The sequence below is a fragment of the Festucalex cinctus genome, chromosome 14, assembly GCF_051991245.1.
Source record: "Festucalex cinctus isolate MCC-2025b chromosome 14, RoL_Fcin_1.0, whole genome shotgun sequence".
NCBI classification, from domain to species: domain Eukaryota; kingdom Metazoa; phylum Chordata; class Actinopteri; order Syngnathiformes; family Syngnathidae; genus Festucalex; species Festucalex cinctus.
Genome location: NC_135424.1, coordinates 17,428,333 through 17,444,632, shown reverse-complemented (window position 1 = coordinate 17,444,632; position 16,300 = coordinate 17,428,333). Strand labels below are relative to the sequence as shown.

At 36.8% G+C, this 16,300-nt stretch overlaps 1 protein-coding gene across 1 annotated transcript in view; it reads right to left on the bottom strand.

Annotated features, from left to right (window-relative positions):
• The window catches only part of lmbrd1 (LMBR1 domain containing 1), a 35,642-nt gene extending 23,381 nt beyond the window's left edge, over positions 1 to 12,261 (bottom strand). Inside the window, exons 1-4 of the mRNA XM_077495515.1 lie at positions 12,135 to 12,261; positions 9,419 to 9,595; positions 7,133 to 7,196; positions 83 to 180 (exon numbers count right to left, since the gene is read on the bottom strand). Coding sequence (XP_077351641.1) covers positions 83 to 180; positions 7,133 to 7,196; positions 9,419 to 9,595; positions 12,135 to 12,200 — 405 coding nt within the window. The 5' untranslated portion in view covers positions 12,201 to 12,261. The remainder of the gene's footprint in view (positions 1 to 82; positions 181 to 7,132; positions 7,197 to 9,418; positions 9,596 to 12,134) is intronic.
• Positions 12,262 to 16,300: the final 4,039 nt, after the last annotated feature.

Below are 16,300 nucleotides of genomic sequence, written 5' to 3'. Positions count from 1 at the left end.
CAGCAAGGAGCACTATTAACAATATGGTCAGGCAAAACGACAAAGGCAAATTCCTCAGAAGACAAGAAAAGCGAACTGTTACCGAGCATGTGTTGACGTTGTCATCATCCCTTTCTTCATAGTAAAAATAAACGAAAGGTATCCACAGAAACACACACAAGAGGATGATGGAGTAAAGTGCTGTGGGCAGACAGACCATTCAAAATTAGTCTCATTCATCCCTTTGTCAAAAAAAACTAAACGAAAAAAAACAACAACAACAACAACAAAGAATGCTCTATCACAAAACCGAAGCCAAAAACATTTTCTTGTGACACAGAAACTTGCATTTTAATACATCATTTCATTTCAGCATCAATAAATATTACTCCTCTCATGGAAATTTGAAATTGTTATAAGATGTACCCGGTTAATCCAACTGCAATGATGTGAAATTTCCCTTGACAGATTAAGGCACCAGTGAGTATGTTCCAATTAATTTTTTTGAGTATATTTCACCTTTTCCATACTTCCACAATCCTACACTAATATTCATCTCAGTCATCTCATTAAATAAAAATAGAAATGTCAAAAGATAATGATAAGTGTTTTAACATGACTTGGTAACTTTTTGCACACCATATTAGGGATGTCTTTATATAGCGTTTCTCATCATCCAAATAAAAAAAAGACAACCTTACAGCATAATTGACAGATTGACAACTACGGGACTAGTAATAATTATTCGTAAGGCTACATTTTATGGTGGAAAAAAAAATCAAACTGTTTAATTGCAATTCCCATAAGAAAGAAAATGATAGAATACATTGTAAATAATAAGCAATTTGAAATCATATGACTACATTTTGTTTTGTCCATATCCAAAACCTTCAGATTTTTTAAGCATAAATATAAGGATGACTTTATTTGAGTGTTTCATTTTCATCTAGTACAGTGAATCAATTGCTTTGTTAGTTACACAAAGGAAATTTAAGACATTCATCGGAGCCTCAAGGAACTATTGTGTGCATGTTGTTTTGTCAACAGCTATAAATGATTTTGGTACGTTTGTGTTTATTTAACCATTCAACAGTGGATGAAGAAAACTCCATATCAAAGATACGGTCAAACAGATTACAGTGACTGTTATGTACAAAGATGCAGAGTCAGGTCCATAAATGTTGCAAAATCATCACAATTCTCATCTTTTTGGCTCCAAAAACAACTACTTAAACAGCAAATACTCTGCCCAGTCGTGTTGTAACAATCAATATGTTATCCTTGCCCAACATTTCTCGTGACAACTATTGAATTCACAGCATCAGTAACACACTTGAAATTTCGAGAGTTATCAAACTATGTATGGCCTCAAGCGGTTACAAGCACTCTTTCACAAAATCTACTATATTTTACAGAATGTTCCTTCTGCGGCAGTCAAATAAATGTCTGTTATAGTTGCTTTTTTTTCCCAACCAGCTATGAATGCGACAGGACGTTATTTAAAAATAAATATGTGCTTATTGCTTCACTAAGGTATCCATTTATAACTAGATATACTGAGTTAAGGGTGATGCCGAGAGCCAATAAGTGCAAGCGAAACTCGGTATGCAGTCAATGGGATAAGCTTGCGGGTTAAGGCAAAGGGTCAAATTAATCATAACACCATGAATATTAACATACTGAGAGAACGGGTCATACCGCATTACCATACATCATCTGTTACTCTCTAAGCAGATCTTCCACAGGGTCGGAACAAATGGCTGGGGATAAAGGTTTAGCACATTTATCCCTTCTGACAGAGCAGAGGACAATATAATTAAATGTGCTCGTTTACAAGTTCCCTATGTTTTGTACGGTGTGTTGCATTTTACTCATGGGGAATGACAAGAAAAAAAAAGACACATTTTAACAGATTCTGCATATAATCTACGTAGACATAAAAGCCTGTGCCTAACGAGGATGCACTGTGAAAACAGTATAGAATGTGTAGTAGCTCACATTTAAGGTAAGCACTAAGCACCATCAAATATATCATCACAAGCTGCAGAATCCCTCGCAGAGCCATATAAGGCTTAATGAGAAACATTAGACCCTTGTCCTCACCTTACCGTGGCCGTCCGCAAGGGTATTAGAACCTAGACTCTTGTCCCTTGCTGACAGGTGAAATATATTACATTTTATGTGAAAATTCAATGCCAGGGGACGTTTCTCTCTGAGACGCTCCATGATAAAGGACTCTAGAGTGATGAAAATATCTGTCTATGTAGCCACTTGCTGAGAGGTATGACAAGAACGTGCATCTCTGCTAAACATTAGGGAGATACCTTGTGGATAAAACTGCATGAGCCAGGGTTGAAGGGGTTTAAAATGCCCATTAGTACCTGTCTGTTAAATAAATAGTTCAAACTGCTCATGTGGTATGACAAAACCTCATGACAGTATGCTATACTTACTAATGCAGTTCATATAAAATTTATAGTAACGGTAACAGTAGAAGATGTAGTTAATGTTACAGTTTTACATATATTGTGAAATTTGGAAATCTGCAAAAATCTTGAAAGGCAAACTTTTCCAGAAATGTTGTTAGTGTTAATTTTTATTAACTGTAACAAGTGTTATGCAAAGTGTTAAGCTAAGAGCTCCAGACTGCATTTTGCCCCTAAAATGTGTGATGGTGCAACAAAATTTTTAATGTACTCACGCATGTATGGCCAACAAATTTCCTGAAAACATGTATTTTTCTTTATTTCTTAATTTTTTTTTTTTAATTTATTTTATTTTTTTAATGGTGATAAAACCTCTGCGCCACACTTTAACTCAATGAGTGGAAATGTGAATATTTACTTCATAAGTCAATTTGTGATTTGTGTGCGTCCTGAAATTTTCTACTTGCGCCACTCAATTTACAGGTTAGGGGCCACTGTGCTCCTAGTAAAAAAAATAAAAGAAAAGAAAAAAAGAAAAAGAAAAAAAAAGAAAAGAAAGCCAGCCTGGAGCCCTGAGCTAGCTCATCAAAAGGTCAGTCAAAAGTCATAAGTTTTCAAAATTAAAAGTGTTCTATTCAAATTTTGATAAAATATATGCATATTTATAAAATATCAGCCTTGATTGCCATGGTAACACAGACTAATAGATTTATGTGATTTCACTATTTCTCAGGAACTACTGATATACTTGGCTGAAACTTGTTGTGCACCTAGTGTAACTATGGATGGATGGATGGATGGATGGATGGATGGATGGATGGATGGATGGAAGGATGGATGGATGGATGGAAGACACGCCCGCGAAGCTCGTCTTTCGTAACCATGATAACGGTATCATGGGAAGCTGTTATCATGGGAAGCTGTTAAAGGGTCAAAAAGTCTTACTTGTATTAAGGAAAGTATCATGCAAAACCTATTATTTAAAGCTGTTATGTGGAGCAATACAATATATAGAATATAAAAGTTGCAACAGTTGCTGCCTCCTACGGTCTTCCTGTTGGATGGATTAAGCTCAATTTCATCGAGTTTGTCCATCTCCATGCAAACTACATTCTTCAGAAGATTATTCAAGACATCATGGCTATTAGGCTGAACAATACTGAGTATTATTATTCAAGAAAATGCATCCACATCTATACTTGTGTCCAAATATGTTAACCATCATGGGGGGTGTATGAACCGTACTTTGCCTCACCTTTGTTTTGAAATGTGACCACATCAGCCTTATCAGGCGTTGGAGGAGTGTCACAGTGTGGTACTTCAATGTTCCATTTTGGATGGATTTCAGCCATTTAAGTAAATACCCTTTAGCTAAAAGGCACATGTTTGTTTTAATTGAAAGGCTGGCACCATGTCTGTAGGAAAACTTAAATTTCTCATGTACTAAATGTTTACATCATTCAGTTATATGTGTAGACACTCAAAGGTATGTAGGTAAGTGGTACTAAATGAAAGCTTTTGCACACAGTAGAAATAAACGTTTGTGTTGCTTCTTTAGCTGCACCCTATGAAATCATGATTTAAAACAAAACATTAAGTTCTTCAATATTCTAATGCTTCTAATACTAAAGAAAACCCAGGCAAGACATGGGTGGACCAAAACAAAACAAAAAATAAAAACACAGTTGTAGTACAATCACAAGAAGGTAACAGCATCTTTTCTCGCTCCTCTCCCGTGTACGGCATAAAAAAGTAGCCTGAAAGCCAATGATTTATTTAGAGGGCCCAGGGGAATTTTGCCCTGTTGCTTAAGGGTCTTCTACACCACTGCTTTGAAGCAGTCGAAGGAAATGTATAAACGGACAGAGCTATGAGATTGAATGTGTAGGCTTGCTTTCAAAGTCAGAGGTTCATCAAAAGATCACAAAAAGCTATTTGAGCTCTAAAACTAAATGGCTGTTTTGATAACAGTCATTCCTGCCCTTTGGCTGGATGGAATGTACATGTTACTGTGTATGATGAACATCATTTGTCTGTAACTGTTAAAATACACAACCAGTCAAAGGTTTGGAAAAAGTTTCTCTTTCAATAGCACGAGGCACTGCTTGAGCCAGGAGCATGGATGTAAAATACAATGTAAACAAAACCAGTGTACATTGCTTGAAAATTAGTTTTACTATCAGATATTCTGCATGGCATTTTTCTCTGGATAATGGTGTTTTTTTGTAGGTTATCATTCACCAATTTTGTATTTGTTTTCTTATTTTGATTAGATGAAAATAAATCAGTATATTGATAGATTGATATGAAATATTGTGATACACTTTTCAGCCATATCGCCCAACCCTATTGTAAGCTATGTTATGTTCAAGGACTGGCACAGGGTGTCTTGAATTTGTGCAGAGTACATTGAAATCTCAAGACTATCAATGTAGTCTGGACAGAAATGTGCTGCCAAATGTCAGAAAGTTTGGTCTCAGGGTCTCATGGTCTTCTTGCAACAGGTTAAAAAGGAATTAGTTATTTTTGTGACTATTGTGTTTTTTTCATTCACACAACGTTAACAACAAATTATCATCAATTTGTCCAACTATGCGAAAATATTATTAGCTAGTCTGTCATACCTTTCCTATTCCATTGTGCAAAACGGTTGCAAAAAATTACAATGAAATGCAATTCTATCCAGATGAAGCACTACTCTGAGTTCAGATGTAATTACAGTATTTTGATTAAGTAAATAAAACAACAGAAAGGTATAACACATACATAATTGGCAAAAAGAATTTTAGTGCAGTCTATAATGTATTTCAGTTTTCTAAAAGACAAATAGAGCTATTGTAAAAAGAAATAACTTAAAAGGCTTGATTTGTGAGGGAGCTCTGCATCCAACAACACACATGGGGCTTGGTCTCCACCTACTGGTAAATAGAAAAGTGAAGTGTCTCTTCCTAAACATCATTAATAATGTCTTGAAATAGGCATCAGAAAAGGTAACAATGTTTTGATAGGCATAAAAATATTGCATTTGCTCAGTGCCAGCTAGTCCTCCTACTGTATCTGGTTCGCTGGGGACATCAACGTAGGTCACCCCTGTATGACAGTGGAATTACAAAATAATCTAAATGTAACTCTAAATGGGCTACAAAATGTGCTGGATCACTGTAAACGTATCTAAATATGGTAGCAAATGCAACCTGACAAAAAATAAATAAAAAATAGAAAGAAAATAGTAAATAGATGGCCGAATATTCAGAACCTCCCAGCTGGAAGCACACTTGCACATCTAAACATTATTTAATGTTTACACCAAAGCTAAAGGCAGGGTTGTATACAAATTGACATTCGTGATACATCCAAGTTGGTTTTGATACTGTACATTTGCACAACGCTCCTCAATGTATCTATTCCACTTCACGAGCCAACACACAGAAATTGAGGGTTAAATACATCAAATTTTTAAACCCAAAAATTGCATCACTTGACGAACGACAAAATTAAATGCTACGCCATAAACATGCTTCCACGCAATTTGCCCAATAATTGAATTAAGACAGAAGTAATACATCCTTTGAGACTAAACTTACTGAATTATTCATGTATGCCTCTGAACTAAGGAACGTTTATATTTGAGGGTGTTTAATCTAAATTATTAATTCAATCTAGTATGTATGTCCAGAGGAAAATTGATTGCAATGCCTTGAACGTTCAATTAAAATTGACTGAAAACAGTCTTTGTAAGCTGCTTTGAAAGTTTATTGTCATATAACCAGTGGAAGTAGTTCATTGGATTGAGCTGTCGAAGCAAGGAGACAGCTTGTCATTTCTTAACAGACGGTGCATAACAGTGTTGCTTGGAGGCACTTTAGGCTAGCAGCTGTTGGAAAATGTGTGATAGTGTCTCTGGAATGGCTGAATTTGCTGTCATCAGAGACAGCAGACTCAAAGCCAAACACGCAGGCCAATCATGGAGACATTTCAGTGCCACTATAGTTTTATGTTAGAGAGTGATAAGCAAAACAGTCTGGATTCTGGCCCTGTTATTGTAATCATGGACAAATACTCTTATTAAAAGCATCATGTGCTCTGTTGGGGACCGGATTGGATATGTACAGTACAGTGGAAGTGAATAATTGGAAACAAAGTGAATTAAATCCAGGTTAAAATGTTTTCCGTCATAAACACAGGTGATGATGTTTTTTCTTTTTTCTTTTTTTCAACATTCCTAAATGTCATACAAGTCGAGAGAGAGAGGAAGTCAACCACTGTACAATAAAAGTATAACGTCATTATTTTTGCCTAATACTGATCTGTATGATATGATGATACAATGACACTATGATTATAATTATTCAGTGCAATGTAATTAACTCATTTGTAAATTGATCAGTCCTGATTGCTTTATTGCCACAAAGTGGGCCTTGTGTTTCATGAGGTGATGAGGTGACAATGCAAACAACTGTAAGGGTAGAAGGAGGTCAAGTTAACATTGTGAGAACTAAAAGAAACTTGTGAGACTCAGAGTCAGACCGGATAAGACTTTTGTGTCAATGAACGACAAACCGCAGCTGTTACGATCAACATAACGGATAAACAGTCTCAAGTCATAGGGGAAAAACCTACTGTGAGGATAGAGATACACTCTTAATTTGAAAATTCATGTAATACAGCTCCATGTTTTATCTACACATGTAACCTACTCTAGTGGAATGATAAGGGAAAAGACTCACCGTAATATCCATACAAGACAGTATCTTCAATCTGGGCTCTTGTCTCATTGTTTAGAGCCCATTCCTAGATGTTGAGAGAAAAAAAAACAATAGTATGACAATGTAACATATCATTTTATAACTTTTTTTTTTTTGCAAAAAATTGCTGTTTTCTTTTTCTTTTTTGTGATAATGCAAGCAAAATTATTTAACCCATTAAAGCAATACTAAGGAACTTTCAGTTTAGGTTGACTATGGCGTTTCCATATGGACAAAACGGTATTGTTATGTCTGTAGGAAGACCATATTTCCTATGAGGACAAGCGCATTGCATCGGTTTTTTTTAGCTCACTCCAACGAGAGAAATCCGGGCCAATGTTGATCATTTGACTGTCCTTTCACCCGGAGTGGCTCTTGACATATGTCATACAGCAGTCAGCATATTTGTAGTTTTTTGTGTGGCAGTGTTCCTACCATCCTCCTCAAAGTTGCTTAGTGCCAGGAAAATGATGCAAAACCCCTCAGGCCATGGAAAAGGTACCATTCCACTAGTTTTAAGTCGATGTTTCATCAGAAGAGTTATGAAAATATTTTATTAAGGTTGAAAAGTTCCTTAGTGTTACTTTAAGGCCTAAAGTGCCTGGTAAAACATGTCTCTAAAACCTATGTGTGACTTTCAAGTCACCCCGAAAACCTGAAAGTTTCCTGGAAATTCAACAATATTAAAAATATTTATATCACTGAATCAAAGTCTTCCCGTTTCGTCATCAATCTCGTCATAACTCCCGCGAATCTGTCAGCCATAAACGATCAAATAGAATTCTAGCACGTTACTCGGCCCACGTCACCCTCTCGTGCATATTCTGACGCATTTCATCGGCTAAGAGACCGAGAATTGCTCAAAACAAAAGAAAATGGCGTATCCGCTCTCCCGGCTTTAAAGGGAGCGCTGGAGCGCTCCCAGCTTTAACGGTAGAAACACGTTTGCACGCTCCCGGCCTTAATGGGTTAAAGGAAACATTCTGCGAAATAACCAGTGCAAACTTTGGTCTCTGTCACAGCCCGTTGCTTACAGGCAAGGAGTAGCAATGTGTTATGCTGCTGTGGCCGCCCACGATGGATCTTGGTCAGCAACGCATGTGCCAACGGGACGCTGAACTGAGCAGAGGTGGGCGGTGAGGAAATGAGCCGAAAATTTCCCCGCCAAGGCAGCCACCCACTGGCCCAGGCCGAGACGTCTGCCTGGTCACCATGGAATGCCTTGCCGGAGGTCATGAAAGTGTGTGTGCATTGCTCGTAAGGAACCGAAGCGCTCACACTTAGCAGGTGTGCAACCGTCGCTGTGATGATCACTCGATGAGCACATGATCGCACAGTTTGAGTGATGGTGGAAGAGCTCTTTTCCGGGTTTCACCAACGAATGTCCTACTTCAAAATTGCTGTAAAAGATCAAGTACACTCTGCACAAAACTCGGCCACAAATATGCTTCAAAAACGTCATTTTTCAAATCCATATTCAGGTCCATATTCATTATACTTGTATATTTGTCTATGCTTCTTACATGCTTGAAGTAAATTAGCTAACTTCCAGACACTTTTTTTTTTTTTTCTGCATAGCAATTTAGCATATGCAATCAAGGGCGGTGTGTCCCTTTAGTAGATGAGCTTCCACGTTAGTTTGCGCCCTTTTTCTTTTTTTTTTTTTTTTTTTTTTTTAAGGACGGACGGCTACCAGGCATCAGTATCGGTGCCGATATGTAACAGCTGTATTTGAAAGTACCGGTACTCGCAACGGTGATCGACATATTGACTGCCCTCTTATGGCCGTTTTATGGGAACTCGAAATTAGAAATAGGAAGAATAGTAATTTTCATTCATTTAATGCGATTTAAAGGAAAAATGCAAATATGGGATATATTTCTTTAAAATGATCTGTTGTTATTTTTGGGTGGAAATTTAATATACAAACAGTAATAGTGGCATCGGTACTTGGTAGGTAAAAGTTACTACTCAAGAGTTGAGTACTTGTACAATGAACACAGTCTAACAATACAAGTTTCTCAGAGCCCACAAAAAACAACAAAAGACATGCTATAAAAAAAAAACTCCTCACACACGCTGTCTCCAAACACAAGTGTAACAGAATTCATGAGCCAAGAAATGTATTAAGCTTTAAGACTAGACAAACAATCCATATAGCTTAGTTCTGAAAGAAAATCACAAACTATTTACAAAGTGCCTCAGGAAACCCAATTTCTTTGATAGAATTTAGCGAGGCAATTAGCAGAGCAGATAGCAGACACAGACCTTATAGGTGCCATTTGGGTACTTCATGAAGGAGACGAGGAATATATCCACGGGAAGAAGTGCAGAAGTGATCAGCGCAATAGCCAGTGCGCATATTGCTGTGATGGTAGAAACAACTTCACTCTCCTGGCGACTTTGAAATTTGCGGATGTAGACCCAACAGAAAGCAAGGATGACCTTAAAAAATACATAAAATATACATTAATGCACATAGCATTCAACATAAATGTGGCTTGTCATATTTAATAATACAAACTGCTAAACATAATATCATTAACACTCAAGATATACATTTTTCAGTTCATGCGCATTTTCATACAAAAGCAACATTTATCCAAATTTGGGACCAAGACCAGAATCCATGTACAGTGTTCCCTCACTTTCCGCTGGGGTTAGGTTCCAAAAAATAAATGAAATGCGCAAAGTAGTTAGCTTTATGTTTTACATTTAATATAAATGTTTTAAGCGCTAAAACACATCACCACACAGTTTATACACTTTTCTTATCTAGGCGTTTACATTTCTCTCTTGTTTAAACATTCTCAATGTTACAACTTTCAGAAATATTATAAAATAGGTACATTACTGTAAAAAAAAAAAAAAAAAAAAAAAATGCATAAAATATTGCACTAAAAAAAAAATCCATTTACAGCGAGGCCACAAAAAGTGAACCGCGTTATAGTGAGGGAACACTGTACTCAATGCATAAAGGGCAGCAATGTGTACCACTACACAACCCATGCCAGGTTTTGTAGAAAAAAAAATATTGGATCATCCACATCAGTTTAGAAATGTTTAATTGAAACAGATTTTTTTAAACAATGTTTTTTCAAACTGAATATAGATAATTATATTGTCATACTGTATTATGCTCTCTTGAGCAAAGAGTGCTTAGAACACCTCTTTCAGTCAAGACAATGTCACTTCTTAGTAGTGCTGTCACTATTGAATATTTTTTAGTATTGATTAATCTATCGACTATTCACTCGATTAATCTACTAATCTGATTCATCTTAATTTTGCATTAAAGTGTATTACAAAAAACATAATGGAAAATGCTGAACATCAGCGCTGATAATCGGCCTGGCCGATAATCGGTCTTTCCCTTGTGTAAAACACAATGGACTTTGATTGCGGGCAACAGAATCAATCTTGTTTGGTTGTCTGGGGTATGTGCCACGGAAGAGGTGGGACGGGATTTTGCACATCAGTTTATTTCCGGTCCGGGTTGCGAACGCGCAACCCTGGGGCACAAAGTCGGAAGCACAAGTATTTTTGACGCAGCCCACACGTCGCAAACCGAACCGGAAACAAACTGTGCAAAAAACAGTCCCGCCTCTTCCGTGGCATATAACCCATTTGTAACCATCTTTTTGTCGATGAATTTGAAAACACTACTACTACAAAACAGCATGTGAGATGGTCAACTAGAAAATTTCCCAAATAACAAGGTCAACATCATGTCACCCATGCGGTAGGAAGCAAGGACACTTCTAACGCTAGACCTCTTCAGATAAAGGGCTTTCACTGTTAGGCAGGATCAATTAAAAGACAAGCAGCCTTAATTCCTTCTGCTTGTTGTTTTTGTTTTTTTTGTTATTTTTCCCCCCAGGTGATGATGCTTTGCATCCAAATTCAATCAATCTCTGATGGCGCTGCAATAGAGGGCAGTGAGTGATGTTGTAAGGAAGCATAGTAGCTTTAATGGCAGCCATACCATTTCTGGTTAAGCCAATAGCCGCGGCTAATTATACACTGAGCCCGCTGAGCTACTTTAAAGGCATGCATTTTAGCACTATACTGTACTCACTTTGAGGCAGTCGAAAACGCCTAACAAAAGTGTAAAAATGCTTAATGTTGATTAATTTCATAAAACTGTAATCAACTGTTACCAAAATTTATGTAGACATCTTTTACGCCCACTTCAACTTATGAAAATATCAGAATACTAGCGCATTTAAGTTTTTAAACAACGTCCAAAAAATATTGGGGCGACGGTTCTAATATTTGCAGCGGTTGAAATGGGCATAAGAGTCTTTTTTTTTTTTTTTTTTTTTTCCTTCTTGTAATGAAAGTACAGAGCTGGATGTGAACCCGTTACTCAGCACCACCTGGGGGGCCGCTCTTACCACTATTCCACGAGGTGGTACATACACAATTCATTGGCCCACAATTTCTACTTGTAGTTCTCGCGCGATTCACGGCAAAATAGCGCTAGGTGGCGAGTTGCCGGTCACGGCATAATATCCACTGCCTTTCTTTATACGAGTGAGTTCCCACGGGGAGGAATGTCCATAAAATCCAACATATCTGTGCCATCGTTCTAACATATTCAGAGTTTGAAGTTGACTTGAGTAGAGACGTGCAAATGTGTTAATAAACGTAATTTACATCCAAGCTATGACCAATCACGATGACATATTTCCAAATGCGCAATATGTGACATTGTGTATACTTGTAGAAACAAAACATTCCAAACATACTTTAATATGAAGACACACTTCGTAGATTCTCAATCTAAAATAACCGTCACGTGAGTAATGATAAACGTTGGCGTGAGCAAATCCAAGCGACGGTAGTATTGTTAGAAAACGGTAGCTATGTTGACTCGAACACACATTAACTAAGCAAGTTAAGAGGTCGGAGAATTATCCAACGCAATCTTTCCTTCACTCAAAAAATGTTGGCGCAACGAGACAAGAGTACAAGTGCTTACCAAAAGTATAAAGGTGAAAATAGACCAACCAACAGCTGACTCGGAGAGAAACGACTGAGCAGCCATCTTCACTTCCTTCAATAACAAAACCACGTGGTTTGAGTGACGTCATCACGTCGACTGTCACGTCAAAGCACGACAGTTCGGTATTTTCGGTATCTGTCATCTAGAGTACATCTGAATCAACATTTATCTATTAAAATGTGTATTTATTAAAAATTAAAAACTTTAATAAAATGCATAATAGTAACTGTATGAAAGATTGCGACACTGACATGTTTGTTTGTTTGTTTGTTTGTTTGTTTGTTTGTTTGTTTGTTTGTTTGCTCGACATGCTACAGATGCTTTCAGAATATATTCACAAAGTTGGGTCATTTGTTACAAGCACAGCAGGCCTACTTTACAGTAGGCACTATTTGGCTTTGTGATGGGATCTTCATATTGAGCTCTTTTCAAAGGAACTCTCCTGCTGCAACAACTTAAGATGAACACATTTCCCATGTCTGCTATCACTGGTCAGAAAGCAAATTTGCACATTTCCCCTTGAGACAGGACGTTGATTGTAATCTGAGTGCACGTCAGCTTCAAATTTCACATGCAAGAGTCCAAGCCTACAGAAATATTATACACCATGACAAATGCTTCGTCATTGCACCGTTATACTTTTAATCTTTGCAGTTTGTGCAACACATTAGGATTAAAATAAATAATAATAGTATGTGTATGCTTGGTGGGGAGTGAGTTTAGTTGTTCTCCATAGGTTTGGCACATTTCTTGACACTGAGATGACATTTTCAAAATACCATGGACAAATCCCCAAACCACCTTACAATTGGTGCCAACTGAATAGCTTTTTGTACATTTAGCCTACAGTTAGCACAATGTGCCCACATTTAGTACATTTTCCAAATGAATTGACCTTGCTGATCGAACTGAATTAGCGGTAGTTGTTTTTCAGTCTAATGGTTGTCCTCTCCAAAACAAGTCGGCAGGATTTCAGTGTGTAAGTCATAATATGCAAAATCATCTGTTCAATTGTCAAAATTAGTCAAGCATATCAAAAGAGGATCAGTGTAGAGGACGGTTGAGACATTGACACCATTTTTTCCCCCTCGCTGCATTGCAAGGGAAAATATCCGCTGTGACATGGATGAAAACCTTTGGCCAAACAGAGATGAATGGTCAAGAGAATAAGGACATGGACAAAAAAATAAAAGCCACCCAAGGGTTAAGGATCCTTCAGTTTGGGAGATGGCCGCAGTATCACCTGAGCTACTTCTACTTTATATACTAGCACACACCAGGAGCTCTGTGGTTCAGGGAGTCGATCAGCTGTCTCCCAAGTTGAAGGTTGCGAGTTTGTTCCTCAACCCTTGAGTGACTTTTATTTATTTATGTATTTTTTCAATTCTTTATTTTACTCTCTTCCAAGTGTGAATATTACTCTAAAACTGAGTGTATTTGGTCCCACTCAAAATAGTCATATTTACTCTACAGAATTTACTGTGTAGTGAAAGTGTTACACTAGTTGGTTCTTTATTTACGCTGTGTGCTAGATATAATTTTAGTTATTAGTTTTTCATAAATATACAGAATTTGGCTTACACTTTCTTTTGTTGCACTCTAATGTGTAGGTAACTTTGTGTGACTAAAAAGTGTTGCAATTTCCTTGACTGTGAGTGGAGTATGTCAAACCGCAAACTTTGAAAACCTGAAATGATTTTGACTTTCTGAGCACTGACTACTTGTATGACACAAAAATTTGAATTTGACACATCAGTAAGCTGTTTTGGGAGAGAGATATGAGCTTTTGCAGATGATCCAAGTTCTTTTTGGCAAAAGTACTAAATGAATGCAGATAAGCCAAAGCAATTGAGGAGGATCTTTGCAATTGTGACAGTACTGACTCTTTGTTTGGGAAAGGAACTTGGATTGAAACATATGTGACCAGTTTGGGGATAGATATGTGCTTTTGCTAATGAACTGATAGGTTGTACATAAATGTAAGTCTGTTTGGCCAAATGAGCTTGCAGTTGTGAAAATGTCATTTCAGTTTCAAGTAATGTGCAAAATCTATGAAGGAAAAACTGTAAGACCAGCTGGAAACAAGTCTTACATTATACTTGCAGAAACACTCCTGTATCAGGTAACATGGTTGGTGCGTTATTAACTTGTTTATATGGCACCACCTACTCCATCTAACAGGGGAAGTATAATTTCCTTTGCATGTCCACCTCATTCAGGTGCACTTGATAAATTGTGTTTAATGCATGTCTAAATACGAATCGCGGACAAAGGCTGGTGTGTGCCCAGTTTAATGAAGGGCACAAATACATCTATAAAACTGATATGAAAGCAATGGCAACAAAACAAAAACTACTAAATTGCTGCATAATAGATAGATAGATAGATAGATAGATAGATAGATAGATAGATAGATAGATAGATAGACCTCGTTTTCAACACCTGCTACAAACCAGGGAATGTTTGTTTTTCTCAACAAGAATACATTTCTCGCAACTATTCTTGAAGTGTTTGCCGCCGATCTACTTTCTTTTTTCACTTCTATTATGTGGTCATAATGCATTTGGACTCCATTATATTGAAGCTGAGGGCCAAATCGATGCGTAATTGTATCTTTTTTGTCTTTGATGTCTACACGTGTATGTCTCTTCTCATCCCAGCAAATGCTCATCGGTGGTTGTGTGTGCACAGAGATTAGGAACACATTATGAAGACAGGTGCCTTACAACAAAAGTGCTTTGGATGGTTAAGACTCTGAATGGAGTGTATTTGTATTGAAGGCAAACATTGTGCGTGTGTGTGTGTTTTTTCCCCTTCTTTTTTTTTTTTTTTATAAACACAGTGTTTGCTAAAGAAATGAATGCAAACGTATCTTGAACAAATATAATAATCTACATGTCCGCACAAGCACATTTATACACTTTTATGAGAATTGGGTCAATGTGAGATTCAAAGTGATTCTATACTGTATTATATTGCATTATGTTTTAACAATATGAGCTTATAAAACTAGTCATACGTGTATACTGTGTGTGATATTGTATGGTTTCTTATTAATTTTGATCACCTGCTGATGTATTTGTGTTCAACATGTAATACAATAAAAGGTAATTGATTGTATCTTGCAATTCTTCAAGACTAATGGGCCTATACGTGTTTGCATTTTAATTGAACAATATTCAGATTATGCATAGTAAAATGAGGATAAATGTCTGTAAGCAATTTTGACCAAGATATCATGTTGCATTTTTGGGGGGAATAAATAAAAATATTTTCCTCTTCTCTGCACTTACCTCAGAGTCCACTTATGTTGATACACGCTACATGTAAGAAACAACCATTTTTAATTAGATTAAAATGTTTTCATGTTGTATTCATGTTCCAGTCCTCACCCTTTCATATATAGTAGTAATTAGCCCACTTCAGGGTTTAATGTAATTATGCTTTACAAATGAAATATTCCATATACTGTATATACATGCCATACATTTCTATACTGGGTTGTTTGATGTCAGTTGTTTTCAGACCAATACTAGTACAAGTATTCACTCTTTGAGTACTCACTGATACCAAGCATGCCGATACCTCATGTACTTTGATAGAGAAAATTTCATTGAACACAATGACAAAAAATTGTGACCAAATACCTTTTTTTTTTCGAACGCAGATGATAATTTGGCAATGTTTCAAACTGCTGCAATATAGTGACTTGCTAGATGTCGGATTTCTTTTGCTTTAAGTATCGGTGGCCGGTATCAGCAGCATCTATGAGTATCCGATACCTTAAAGTAAGGCTAGTATCAGCCTGATACCGATACCTGGTATTGGTACTTGCTCATCCCTACATTGTACACAAGCTGCCATCAGCAAAGCACATTAAGATCACTCGGTGGATAGTAAAAAAAAAAAATACTTTGCATTTTCAATAGTTTTCTCTGTTAAGAGAATGTCAAACGTGACCATCTGTTTCCACATTTTCATTTTTATCACCAACTTTTCTCAGTGGACATTGAACTGCCTATTTGGAAAAAAAAAAAAAAACTAACACACAATGACACCAATCTTAATCTTACTCTTATAAAATAACGACTTTCCAGTCTCGGGTACTATTATAGTGATTTTTTTTTCTATTTCTTCAAATG